The following is a 13,329-nucleotide window of genomic DNA, read 5'->3' as shown; positions in this document are numbered from 1 at the left end:
GGAGCCATCTCTTTTCCCCCATCCCCATCCCCATCCCCATCCCCAATATCCCCCTCGATCGATCTGCTTAAATTTCAGAAAGATGGAAAATCCGTTTATTGTTATCTTATGCATATTGGCTTTGATAACTTCTCTCACAGGGAGTTTTGCCGTGGTGATTGGTCTTGTGCGTCAAATCACGGAAACAACAAATTTGTATATGGAATTACTTAATCTGCTTACCCAACTCATACCTCGCAATCGCATAACAACACCCGCCAGTAATTCCCAAGCCCAAAGTAGCACCGGAATTTCTGTTCCTCTAGCCTTCCTCATTATTTCCCTCATCATAATTTGGCTTCTCTCCTCCTCTTCTCCATCTCACTTGGGAGATCCGCCTCCCCCAATAGTTTCCACCCCGTACCAGAGTTCCGCCACTCGTGAGAGTTTCACCTCCCGCCAGAGTTTCGCCACCCATGGAAGTTTCCCCTCTCGCCAAAGTTCTGTCTCCCTTGGGAGCTCTACCTCCCCCCAGAGTTCTACCTCCCGTGGAAGTTTCACCTCCTACCAGAGTTCTCCCTCGAATTGGAGTGTTATTGGTCACGCAGGCTCCCGTGGAAGTTTCACCTCCTTCCAGAGTTCTCCCTCGAATTGGAGTGTTATTGGTCACGCAGGCTCCCGTGGAAGTTTCACCTCCTTCCAGAGTTCTCCCTCGAATTGGAGTGTTATTGGTCACGCAGGCTCTAACAAGCATAATTATCAGAGTAGAGAGTAATTCTAATTACTCCATTTTCATTTCCCTTTTATATTATTGATGCCATCTATCCTTAATTTATTATTTTTTTTATTTTTTATTTTTTATTTGAAGGAAAAAATGTAAAATTAGTTTTTGTGGTTGGCTTTAATTACAAATCGCTCTCAATCGTCGTATCAAAGTCAATTTAGAAGTCCCATGAGCTGGAAGTGGCCTCGCGCCACTTCTGGCCACCCCCATTGGTTGGGCGTGGTTGCCAGTTCCCCTAAAGCCTCTTTCATTTTTTAAAAATAGTATTTAGTTTTATATATTTATATTTTTTTTAATTAAGAGTGACACATGTCTTTTTTATTGGCTTAGACATGACACCTAGTGGAATCCATCAAATGTTTTAACAGAATTTGGCTCCAGAGACTAAATTGTTTTTTCGTCATATCTCAAACACATTTGAATTCACTTTGAATAAAAAAAAAAAAAATTATATTTTTAGTGTTTTATAAATTAAAATCTAAAAATAATAATAAAAAAAAAAAAAAAATTTCTCTCTATGTGCAGGCTAGCTCTAGCGTCCCAAAATTGGCGGACTATGGCAATGCAATCTCTCTCGCCTAGGGCCAAGACCTATCCCGCACCTCCCCAGATAGTTTCCACCCCGCACCAGAGTTTCACCTCCCACCAGAGTTCTCCCTCGAACTGGAGTATTATTAATAACGCGGGCTCTAACGAACAGTATTATCGAAGGAGAAAGTAATTCTAAATGCCTTATTTTCATTTCCTTTTTAAATTATTAGTGCTAGTTGTCCTTAAATTATTTTTTATTTTTAGGAAAAAAAATAAAATGTAAATTCAATCCATGTGGTTGACTTGAATTACAAATCGGTCTTAGTCATCGTATCAAAATAAATTCAGAGGTCCCATGGGCTGGGGGTGACCGCGCGCCACCTCCGGCCACCCCCATTGGCTTGGGGTGGCTGCCGGTTTAGAAGCCTCTTTCATTTTATTTTTTTTTAAAAAAAATAATATTTAGTTTTATATATTTATATTTTTTAATTAAGAGTGACACATGTCTTTTTTATTGGCCCAGACGTAACACCTAGCAGAGTCCATTAAATGTTTTAACATAATTTGACTTCAAGGACTAAATTATTTTTTGAGCATACTCCAATTGGACATCTGAATTCATTTTTTGAAGAAAAATTATATATTTTTAGTGTTCTATAAATTAAAATCTAAAAAATAAGGAAGAGAAACAATTTTTTGTCTGTGTGCAGACTAGCTGTAGCATCCCAAAAATGGCGGACTATGGTAGTGCAATCTCTCTCTCCTAGGGCCAAGACCTATCCCGCACCTCCCCAGATAGTTTCCACCCCGCACAAGAGTTTCACCTCCCACCAGAGTTCTCCCTCGAACTGGAGTATTATTAATAACGTAGGCTCTAACGAGCAGTATTATCGAAGGAGAGAGTAATTCTAAATACCCTATTTTCATTTCCCTTTTAAATTATTAGTGCTAGTTGTCCTTAAATTATTTTTTAATTTTAGGAAAAAATAAAATGTAAATTCAATCCCTGTGATTGACTTGAATTACAAATCGGTTTTAGTCATCGTATCAAAATAAATTCAGAGGTCCCATGGGCTGGGGGTGACCGCGCGCCACCTCCAGCCACCCCCATTGGCTTGGGGTGGCTGCTGGTTTAGAAGCCTCTTTCATTTTATTTTTTTAAAAAAGATAATATTTAGTTTTATATATTTATATTTTTTAATTAAGAGTGACACATGTCTTTTTTATTGGCGCAGACGTGACATCTAGCGGAATCCGTTAAATGTTTTAACATAATTTGACTTCAAGGACTATATTAATTTTTTAGCATACTCCAATTGGACATCTGAATTCATTTTTTGAAGAAAAATTATATATTTTTAGTGTTCTATAAATTAAAATCTAAAATATAAGGAAGAGAAACAATTTTCTGTCTGTGTGCAGACTAGCTGTAGCATCCCAAAAATGGCGGACTATGGCAGTGCAATCTCTCTCTCCCAGGGTCGAGACCTATCCCGCACCTCCCCAGATAGCTTCCACCCCGCACCAGAGTTTCACCTCCCACCAGAGTTCTCCCTCGAACTGGAGTATTATTAATAACGCAGGCTCTAACGAGCAGTATTATCGAAGGAGAGTGTAATTCTAAATACCCTATTTTCATTTCCCTTCTAAATTATTAGTGCTAGTTGTCCTTAAATTATTTTTTATTTTTAGGAAAAAAATAAAATGTAACTTCAATCCCTGTGATTGACTTGAATTACAAATCGGTCTCAGTAATCGTATCAAAATAAATTCAGAGGTCCCATGGGCTGGGGGTGACCGCACGCCACCTCCGGCCACCCACATTGGCTTGGGGTGGCTGCCGGTTTAGAAGCCTCTTTCATTTTATTTTTTGTTTTTAAAAATAATATTTAGTTTTATATATTTATATTTTTTAATTAAGAGTGACACATGTCTTTTTTATTGGCACAGACATGACACCTAGCAGAATCCGTTAAATGTTTTAACATAATTTGACTTCAAGGACTAAATTATTTTTTTAGCATACTCCAATTAGACATCTGAATTCATTTTTTGAAGAAAAATTATATATTTTTAGTGTTCTATAAATTAAAATCTAAAATATAAGGAAGAGAAACAATTTTCTGTTTGTGTGCAGACTAGTTGTAGCATCCCAAAAATTAGGCTTGGCAATTTTGACACGACCCGCGAATCCGACACGAACACGACACGAATATGTAGGGTTTGGGTTTAGGTTAAGGTTATAACCCGTTTATGACCCGTCAACCGTTTATGACACGTTTATGAACCGTTAATGACACGTTTATGAACCGTTAATGACACGTTTATGACCCACCAACATGTTTATGACACGTTTATGACCCATCAACCCGTTTATAACATATTTATTACGCGATAACTACACATTTTTTTTTATCAAATTAGTTAAATGGGTTGACACGCCAATCAAATGAGTTGACATGACAACCTGAATTGTCAACCCTACAAAAAATGGCGGACTATGGCAGTGCAATCTCTCTCTCCCAGGGTCGAGACTTTTTCCTTTCCTCTGAAGACGACGACTCTGAGCACAGCCCTCGTAGCGTGCCCAATCTCTCAGCCTCAGCACCTGGCCCAGCTGGCTCATCCCCACCGTCCAAGCCCAAGAAAACCACCGCCACCAGCATATTTGGATCGACTCCAGAGGCTTCAAAGAAACCAGAGGCCGAGCCTCCCATTATCATTGCGAAAGACAGCGCCTCCGCCAAAAGAAGCGTGAACTCAGATGACTAGAGTACACTATCTCGTAGCTTCTTTTCACTGAATTCTCTCTGTTATTTTCAAATCTTTAATGATACAGACCCTTTTATCATTTTTGTTTGAGCATGGAGGGTGTCCTAATCATAGACCGACTTTTTTCTTTTATATATATATTCTTCTTCTCTCATGAAAGAGACCCTTAGCTAAGAATGCTATTTAGAATATCATTAGTTTATTAGTTCCTGCCAATCTTGTTGTACGTATTCAGTCTATGTAAGACGGGACAATATTCATAGCAGTCCAACGTGACAATCTTCCCTGCCCATTAACATTCCTCTGTTTTACCCAACAAAAATAGACGCCACTTTCTATAGGTTTCCTTCGTGGACTGATGATACGGTTGTATCACTCCTAGCTTGATTAATAAAGGGGACAGTAGACAACAGGAAAGATGAAAGCCAGAAAGTGAATTTCTATGAGTTAGTGCTGGGCTTTAGATTTGATCTTTATTCCTTTTTTTTTTTATATAACTCTAATTTGAAACCAAAAGCAAAAATTTTAAAATAAGATTCAAGGAAAAGCAAGCAGTAAAGAAGAAAGAGAAGATAAGCGGACGAGCATAATCATCATCATCAACTGCACTGGCCTGCCCAAACCTGCAAAAATGACTTCGAGAAAAGAGAGAGAAATGGGTTGTGGGGAAGGAGAAAAATGTATAGAGAGAGAGAAATGAATTGAGATGACGATTATGATGATTAAGAGAGAGAGAATCATAAATCAAGTGATTACATCCCCTGCAACCGATGACATGTTAACAATGAAACAAAAAAAAAAAAAAAATTCAAAATGTTTTTTCTTACACTTTATGTCATATAAAAATTTTGAACAAAAACTTATATTTCAATTTACTAAAAAATAAGCGTAAGAAAAAACTTTTTGAATATTTTTTTTTTTTCATCGTTAACATGTCATATATTTAATATGTAGCATTTTTCACGTCATTTTCCTCAGAGTCATCATCTTCGGAGGTGCAGGATAGGTCTCGACCCTGAGATTGCACTGCCATAATCCACCATTGTTGGGATGCTACAACGCTACAACTAGTCTGCACAGGTAGAGAAATTTATTTTTCTTCCTTATTTTTAAAATTTTAATTAATAAAATAATAAAAATATATTATTCTAAAGTAATGTGACAGAAAGGTTGATGCGGCAAAAAAATGTCAAAAGTTTAGATGAAAAACTTATGGAATGACACATTTCAAATCCACTCAAAAAATTTAAAAATAAGAATTAATTTTCAAAAAGTGAATCACCGATTTTAAATCGCGTGCATTGACTTAGGAATCTATCATAGTAATTAGATTTTTGTTGGGTGTTATGTTGACTAATTCCGTGTTCAAAGCAATGCGGTGAAAGCTTATCTTTGAACGGCTAAGTTTTGTACTTGGGCTAGAATTCATAGCGTGGTTTATGTTGAATAATTGAGAAGTTGGGTTGAGGATTCTATCAAATATATTAATATAATATTTATAGTGGGACACTTTTATTTTTGAGAGCCCCATTACTACGGATGGGCGGTAAAACTTAATTTTTACAACTTTTGATGAAATATTGACATCATCTAAATACACACTACATATTAGACATGAAAACATCATTTTTTTTTTTTTTGACGGAACTGAGTAACTATCAATTTCCTGCGTGTGCAGAAACCTGTTCCTCTTCTGCACAGTAAGTTTCCTGCACGAGAGGGAGAATTGGTTGCTATAAAATTGGTTTCAAAGAATTGAGGCTACGAAGTTTCATGGAAACTTGCAGGTCATAGAGGCGGAGGCTGAAAATGGGTTTAAAACCCAGAAATTCTAAAAGCAATACACAAAATTTGCTCTACCAAATGAGTCGTAGAGGGAGATATTGAAAATGAGTTTACTTGTAGAAATCCCAAGTAAATCACGCTTAGACCGGCACAAAAACATTCGGTAGAGGTGGAGGCAGGCCACAAGTATAGGTGGCTCCTTGGTTTCCATTGAGTGGGTTAGGGTGTTGAATAGGCAAAACAAACCAAGTGAGTTTAATTTGTTTCAAAAGATTGGGTGTTTTCATGTCTATTGTATTTTGTGGTTTTTTATGACTTGTCTACTTACAATTGGTTGTTGTAAATTGAGGGGTTTATAGCCCCTCCAGATAGAAGGTATTCCTTTTTGTTTTTTCTTGTGAACAAACTATCCTTGGACTTTTTCTTTTTTCTTTTTTTTTTTTGGGTGGGTGGGGGGTGGTTTGCCCCATCTACAGATACTTTATGAAAGATGAGTTATCTTCCAAAAGAGAAGTTTATAAGATTCAATTTTGTAGGTTTTTCAGGTATAATGGAACGAAAGTGTAGGATAATGGCCTCATGGAGGATCATTTTGAATTTGGCTCTTGAGAGTTGAGTGGGGCAAGAGACTAACTATTGTTCTAGGCTGGAGTGGACAGTTTGAGAGCCCTGTGACTGTGGAACTGCCATTATTATCTTCTTTGGCCTCACTTGCAAACATCGATCATAGCTTTGGTCACTTAAGACTGGTGACTTTCACACTTTCTTGTACGCGTGACAGATAATAAATCATTTGTGTTACTTTAGAATTCGATTTTCTAGACACTAATTAATCGACAATATACAAAGTTAATTATATTTGTAGTTTTGCAATTAGGACTGTTTTAGAAGCACTTCAAAACCCTGAGTAGCTCTTAGGCCTCCATCTATTAATTTTGTTGGATATTTTACAGATCTAGTGGTGAATATCCCACTACATAGTAAATACGTTGCGACGTAGTACCATATACCCCGCTAGGTCCAACAAAACAAAATCTGAACCGTGAAATAGTTCTTCTCCATTTCAAGGATCCTATTTCCTGGAAATTAAAGCCACTGCAATTGGAATGAATGTGTTCTTCTGTTATTGCAGTTCTTTCTAAATCTTTTGACCAAGTTTTTTGCTTAATTATCAGAGGCAAGAAGAAAAGAATAACTAGAAATAAAGAGAAAAATATATGTTTGATATTCTAAACAGATTAAAGTATACTTTGAATTCAAATTTGTGTGGTATATAGAAATCTGAATCCGGTGGTAGTCCCCTGGTTTTATGATGAGTTAAGAACGTACGTTACTTTTTTATCTAGCAAGGAAAGGATTTCGAAGTCTATAAGAATATGTACTTGTGTAAAAGCAGGTCCTTATATTTAGGCTTCAGTGCCACCATCAATACTCTTATTCGAAGATGATAAATCCAAATGTCTTCTCTTGTAACTGTTGTTTGATTCATCTTCACCTGCACTTCTGTTTGAGTTCCTCTCCATTTGCCTTCTCTTGGAGCGGCTTCTAACATCCTCTTCCTTTTCATCAGCAAAACTAAGAAATGTCCGAACACGTTTAGACCCTAAGCTTGAACCAGAAGACTCCAGTTCCTCTGGACAGTGCCTGGTGAACTGGCGCATCATCAGAAAGATATATACAAAGAGAGCAAGCAAGCAAGCAGTCCCACATATGGCAAAAAGGCCCCAGAAGCTCTTAAGTTGAAGGCGATCCACTTCAAACTTTGTGCCTTGTTTTGTGCATGCACTTCTCAGAAGCCATTTGTCATGGATTCTCTGAAGGTCTCCACTCTCTGACAGTCTTAAAATGGCAGTTGACATGTCTACTGCTAAAGGTGAGTCCCGTGGAAAGGCCTGATGAGAAATTAAGAATAAAACCAACTTGTTATAAGACAATCACTACGAGAAAATGATGATCTGATTAAACACTTCATTACAAGTCCAGACTTCCTTCACTAAAAACAGGTATATTGGACTACGTACTGTAGAAGATTATATATATTTGTATTGAACATTGAAGAGATATGACAAACTCTCTTTTGGTCGGTGGCAACCCCAACCACCATGTGGAGCGATCGCGACAACCAAATCTCGCTTGTTGGGGGTGGTCACAACTACTCCCAATAAGGTTCGGTGGAGTGACCGACCACCTCCTTAACTCCAAGAGACTGGTCAGCTAGCCAACCATGAGAGTGGTTGAGCAATTTCTTTTCTTTTTTTTTCTCTTTTTTTGGACTGACGTGTTAGTGCTGCGTCACATTATCACATCAGCACGTAAATTGTACATACGGCTAGCATTTTTCTTGTTTTGATTTGTCCACTAGAGGCTGACATGAATTCTAAAAAGTACAGGGAAGTGTAAACTTACAAATCCCCACCCGGCTTTGGTGAACTGTTGACCAACAATGCTGAATTCACATCGAGTTGAGAGGAAGAGGTCTACATATGCACGCTCATCAACAATGGCTGCAACACCACCCCTCTGGGGGCCATCTTTTAAGGCTTTAGTAAAATCTTGTGGCGAGTTAAAAGGAAAAAGTCTAGACTCGTGAACGCCAAGTTCCTCAACTAAATAATTTCGAGCATATGAACCTTGCTGGTAGCCAATGGGATCATTGTTGTTCATTAGAGTTTCAATGCCTTTAACGGGAGAAGAAAGCTGCTGTACTGTCAGGATTGAGGTCAAACTTGCGGTGTAGCTTGAGTTGATTATGAGAACCACAAATAACCATATTATTAGCACTAGCCGACCAAGAGTGCTGACTGTATTTTCCCCTACAGAAAGCAGAAAAGGTGTAACTTGACAAGTAAACAAAAGCTGCCACTATTACCTACTGCTATTAGAAAGTATAACTAAATTAGAGCCAATTCACTTACTATGGGAGAAGAACAAGGTTGAAAAGCTAAACCTGCAAAGTAATCAAAGCACAAATGTGAGTGATCTGCGGATTAGACTAAGAAATATGATAGAAAGAAGAAAAATCCCAACACAAGACTGTCTTGATGCAATTTTCAATAACACTAGTGTTTTGCACTTTTTTCATTATAAATTAATAGAAGCTTTACCCATTGACAAATCCTAACAAATAACTATTTCACGTCTATAAATGAATACTCTGATCTCTATAGAAAAGGAGAGTAAAGGGGAGTTTTCTGCTTAATTTCCCTGAATCAGATAGCTAGATAAAAGTCATCTGCATTATCACGATCTTAGGCCAACAAAGAAGAATGGAAAGGATAGCTTCAAAGCAGATAATTGTGGAGATGTTTACACATATCTTGATGGATTTGCACTAAGCAAAGAGTAATAAAAAGTTTGCCATATGATGTGGTATTCCCTCACCATAGAATAGTGACAACTTGCTTTTTTGGGGGACCCCGGAAATCATCATTTATTCTATGCTCCAAAATCCAAACAACTGCTCCCACAATGATAAAAAAGATAGCTGTGATACCCCACATCTTTGGAGTGAATGGCCTTAAAAATGCCCAAGCACTAGAATTTAACTTCCTCACTGGGGCCACTACTACTAGCCCAGACTCGATATATGGCTGTGTAAAATCCACTATTCTCGTTCGGTTGGTGATGATTGAGATGTCCCCTATTGCTGCATCATAGAACTACGTGGAAGAAGAAAACCAGAGAGTCAGAAAACCAATACAACTTCACAAAGTTTTAAACAGAGTTTTGTTCTATAATACTTACACCCGTTGTGATCAGCTGTACAAGGTCAGTGGCACTTGGGTTGTTACGACCATCGCCAAATGGAAATAGTTTATATGGGACGGCATATGGCAACAAGTTCACTGCAGCAGTAAATACATCAATGCAGTACCCTTTAAACATGTCGGTGCCGTCTACTTGTGAGACCATTTCACGAAAGCTAACTCGTTTTGGGACTCCAATTCTCAATTGCCTTCCGTTGTTTGGGAAAACCCACCCACGAGGTTGCTGTGTTGTTTCTCCAGGCCAAATTACGATATTTAGCTTTTTATTTGCACTGGAACGATTAGGTGGGTTCGTGTAAAGCATTGCTGGAGGCATGAGTGATAACCCAGAATAATTAGACCAATAACCGATCCTCCTAAACCCGGTGCCAATGACATTGATGACTTCAAATGCAGGATAAATGAAGTTCCTATCCGAAGTAAAATTGATTGGTCCTGTTACACCAGTCATATTGACCTGCAAAATGCTCTGAAGCAGTAAGTTCCCTCCGTTAAAGATGTTCATGGCATCAAGATTCAAGCCCCCTCCCTGTAGGTTAGTTAATCTCGAATCATTTGAGAATGAGATAATTCCCCCCTGATTCAAAAATGCATCGACTGCATGAGCAAGCAGCCAAACAGTGTCATAGGCATAGAGACCATAAGTATTTAGTCCAAAAGAGTCATTAGTACTCTTTCCACGAGTGAAGTTACTCCACCTAGAAACAAATTTTCTTTTGAGTTCTGAATCTGGTGTGTAAATACGCAACGTAATAACTCCTTCAAAATCATCCATTACATCTGAAGTGGGTGGAGAATTAGTATCTAGTATGGTAGAGAGCCAGTTAGTAGCAATCCACACATACCCAGTTCCCATCATCCCAAGATACTTTGCAACATTAAGAACCACTGGACCCGGACCTGCATAAGTGTGAAGAACAATAATCCGAGACTCAGTTAAAGCAACCTTAACCAGTACATCGGTGATGTTATCCCGGGTGGGATCAGAGGGCATAGGTGCTTTGTATGAGATCTTACAACGTCTCTCAGCAAGCTTATCCCCTAATGCAGCAATCCCATTTCTGCCATGGTCATCGTCAACATAGATTGCAATTACCTCTTTCCATCCATAGTAGTCCACAATTTCTGCTATTGCAGCCATCTGAAATAGATCACTATGGGAAGTTCTAACAAAGAAAGGGAACTGAAGCGGAGACAGGGTGGCGTCTGTTGCTGAATATGACAATAGAGGGACTTGGAGCTCATTAGCAATGTGAGATATTACATGAGCTGTTACTGATTGTTGGGGACCAATTATTGCTACTGTGTCTTTCTCCATGAACTGCAAGGCTGTTATGACAAATTAAAGACAGAGAGGTTATAAACCATTTGTGATTCTAGGTGTGACAACTGAGTTCTGATTAGCCCACATAGCGTGGGTGGATTATAAATGAGATCATACATATTAAGTCTCACATTGTTTCCTTACTAGAAGAGATTGAGATTTATAAGTGATTCTAGGAAGCTCTAATTATAACTGGACTAGTCATTTTAGAGTGATAACATTGAAGTGGCTAGCGCTTTTCTTAGGTCGTTACAAATAGTATCAGAGCAACGTTGTAACGTCATATGGTACTGGAGCAATACATGACATGACCTTGACGAGAACGTCAGATATTTAGGGAGAGAGAAAGATTGTAACACGCCAGTCAAACATTGGAAGATGATTACTCCATACTGAGTGAGTGGATTATAAAAGAGCTCATGAGTGCAAAGTTCAATATTGATTCCTTATTAGATGAAACTAAGCTTTATAAGCAATTATAAGGAGCTCCAATCACAGCTTGACTAGTCCTTAAATTTCAAATAATAGCACATATGTAACTAGTATTTTTCCTGCAGAAGATGACAAGTGGAAAAACAGAAAAGAGATGTCACAAAGAACTTACCCTCAACAATGCCTAGGAATCCGCTGCGATTGGAGTCCAGCATCGTAAGTTTTATCTTAGTTCCAGAAAGAACAGTTGGATCAGAATTCACATCTTCAACTGCAGCTTCTATTGCGACTTTCGCAACTTTGCCAATAATAGTCTGGTAAGAGAGAATAGCCCCTATACTTACAGCATCAGGTCTTGTAGAAACATTTGTAACAACCCCATATGAGGAAATCCCATGGCAGAAAACCATTAACACCAGAAGCAACAGCATATTCATGGTAAATTAACTGATCACGGACCCTTAATTCGATCTCACCTTTCTCTGCAAACAACACGAAACTACATCATCAAGAAACGAGATCACTAATTGGACACTCTAGTTTCAAACACTGACATATTCCAAAAGAAATATTAGATTTTAAGAAACACCTAAAAGTATCCATAAGCAACTTATGAATGAATTACTTATGAACTGCAGGAAGCAAAGACAAGCAAAAAAACAATGTGCAGCTAGACTCAAGCTCAAAACTAAAACATCTACAATAAACAATAAATTGAGAAATTTATGTGAAACGACACAACCAAAAACAACAAACTAACGTACATGAGCTCAAAACCCAAGTGTGTTTCTGCTCAATATATAGCTAAAACCCAAAAAGTTCACAGAAAAGCTAGAAAATAAATCTGACCACGCGAGTGCGAAAAAGGTCAGTTTAAGGGGAAACTCTACGGGTAAAGCAATAGGAAGAACATAATTGTGGGATTACAAAAAAGTGCTGGTTTTACAGAAAGGGCATCAGAGAAATCTAGAGAAGTTTAGATTCCACAGGTGAAGGAAAAAGATTTGACTTACACAGTAGCATGGTCGGAAGCCATTGTTGAGCTGACTAGTACTAAACACACTGTTTAATTTTCTCAGTTTAGAACCCCCGGTGCTTTTGAGGAAAAGGAAAGGACCTCAAGGGACGAACAGTATATGATGAAGCATTAATTAATGAAGTGGGGTTTATACACTTATGCAGTGCATACAAGTGTAAGAGTGGGATTGGTTGTAATATTGCAGCTGTCATGCCGCTTAATGTATGGTGAAGATAAATTCTTGAGATTATATATCTACTCATTTAGACGTGTTGTGGATAGTAGATATATACATCATACATACATAACAGACAAGAGACAAGAGAAAGAGACTCCATTGGTCGTAGTTCCTGATGAGGTTACTGTTACGAGAGCTGGAAGAGGGACAGGGAATTTTCGAGTGCTTTGGGTGGCGGTCCTCTATAGGCTATTACTATTGGTCACAAGAGGAGCATAATTTCCACGTGCCTAAAACTACAGTGCTTTGTGATGACGTTGGGATGATCACACATAGCAAGTGTGGTAATCTTCCCACCTGATCATGGCATTACCTTCTATAGAGGTTATATATTGAAAAAAGAAACATTAATTCAATATGATCATGATATTCCATTCCATGGTGGCTATTGAAAAGAAAAACAATGCAATTATTGGTGAAGGGTTATATTTGCACGGTGAGGGGAGGACGGGCATGTCGCCGCTGATTTTTTGTATGAACTAAACGCTAAAAATGATTTCAGCTAAAAAAAAAATTTCAACAAACAAAACCTAGCTAAGTGAAAGCCATGATGCTATTTGTAGAAATTTTGCTATCCCATTTTGGTAATGTACTTTGTTTTTCAAGAAATGCTATATATAAAACATATTTATATTCTACATTAATTATACTATAATGTTGATGCGCATGTTAGTCTCAACTAGTTTTTGCTTCTTTTTT

The 13,329-nt window shown here is 38.0% G+C and overlaps 2 protein-coding genes across 7 annotated transcripts; one reads left to right on the top strand and one right to left on the bottom strand.

Annotated features, from left to right (window-relative positions):
* Positions 1 to 4: 4 nt before the first annotated feature.
* Positions 5 to 7,833, top strand: LOC133852783 (uncharacterized). 6 transcript variants are annotated; one of them, XM_062289534.1, is made up of 6 exons: positions 5 to 606; positions 673 to 750; positions 1,289 to 1,480; positions 2,005 to 2,196; positions 2,717 to 2,908; positions 5,745 to 6,266. In XM_062289534.1, the coding sequence occupies exons 1-6, from the start codon at positions 83 to 85 to the stop codon at positions 5,803 to 5,805; spliced, it is 1,239 nt and encodes a 412-aa protein (XP_062145518.1). In that variant the 5' UTR covers positions 5 to 82; the 3' UTR covers positions 5,806 to 6,266. The 6 variants fall into 6 exon arrangements, with proteins under 6 accessions (XP_062145518.1, XP_062145517.1, XP_062145516.1 ...); XM_062289533.1 differs by lacking the exon at positions 5,745 to 6,266 and adding an exon at positions 7,422 to 7,833 and having other exon boundaries at positions 5 to 750; XM_062289532.1 differs by having other exon boundaries at positions 5 to 750; positions 5,745 to 6,264.
* On the bottom strand, positions 7,054 to 12,547 carry LOC133852782 (glutamate receptor 3.6-like). Its single transcript, XM_062289531.1, has 7 exons — positions 12,388 to 12,547; positions 11,547 to 11,856; positions 9,596 to 10,947; positions 9,233 to 9,510; positions 8,767 to 8,798; positions 8,258 to 8,664; positions 7,054 to 7,743 (listed from the first exon to the last, which is right to left on the bottom strand). The coding sequence occupies exons 2-7, from the start codon at positions 11,809 to 11,811 to the stop codon at positions 7,258 to 7,260; spliced, it is 2,820 nt and encodes a 939-aa protein (XP_062145515.1). The 5' UTR covers positions 11,812 to 11,856; positions 12,388 to 12,547; the 3' UTR covers positions 7,054 to 7,257.
* Between the last annotated feature and the right edge of the window lie 782 nt (positions 12,548 to 13,329).

The sequence above is a fragment of the Alnus glutinosa genome, chromosome 12 (genome assembly GCF_958979055.1).
Source record: "Alnus glutinosa chromosome 12, dhAlnGlut1.1, whole genome shotgun sequence".
Lineage (NCBI taxonomy): Eukaryota > Viridiplantae > Streptophyta > Magnoliopsida > Fagales > Betulaceae > Alnus > Alnus glutinosa.
Note: the sequence above shows the minus strand (reverse complement) of the source record. Positions and strands in the feature narration are given on the sequence as shown.

Bases quoted from the DNA above. Each gene is read 5' to 3' on its own strand.
- LOC133852783 (XM_062289532.1), top strand. From the start codon at position 83: ATGGAAAATCCGTTTATTGTTATCTTATGCATATTGGCTTTGATAACT. The intron at 2,197-2,716 runs GTAATTCTAAAT...GTCTGTGTGCAG, and splicing joins CAGTATTATCGAAGGAGAGA to ACTAGCTGTAGCATCCCAAA. The intron at 2,909-5,744 runs GTAATTCTAAAT...CTGCGTGTGCAG, and splicing joins CAGTATTATCGAAGGAGAGT to AAACCTGTTCCTCTTCTGCA.
- LOC133852782 (XM_062289531.1), bottom strand. From the start codon at position 11,811: ATGAATATGCTGTTGCTTCTGGTGTTAATGGTTTTCTGCCATGGGATT. The intron at 9,511-9,595 runs GTAAGTATTATA...TCTTCCACGTAG, and splicing joins TACAGCTGATCACAACGGGT to TTCTATGATGCAGCAATAGG. The intron at 8,665-8,766 runs GTAAGTGAATTG...TGCTTTCTGTAG, and splicing joins AACCTTGTTCTTCTCCCATA to GGGAAAATACAGTCAGCACT.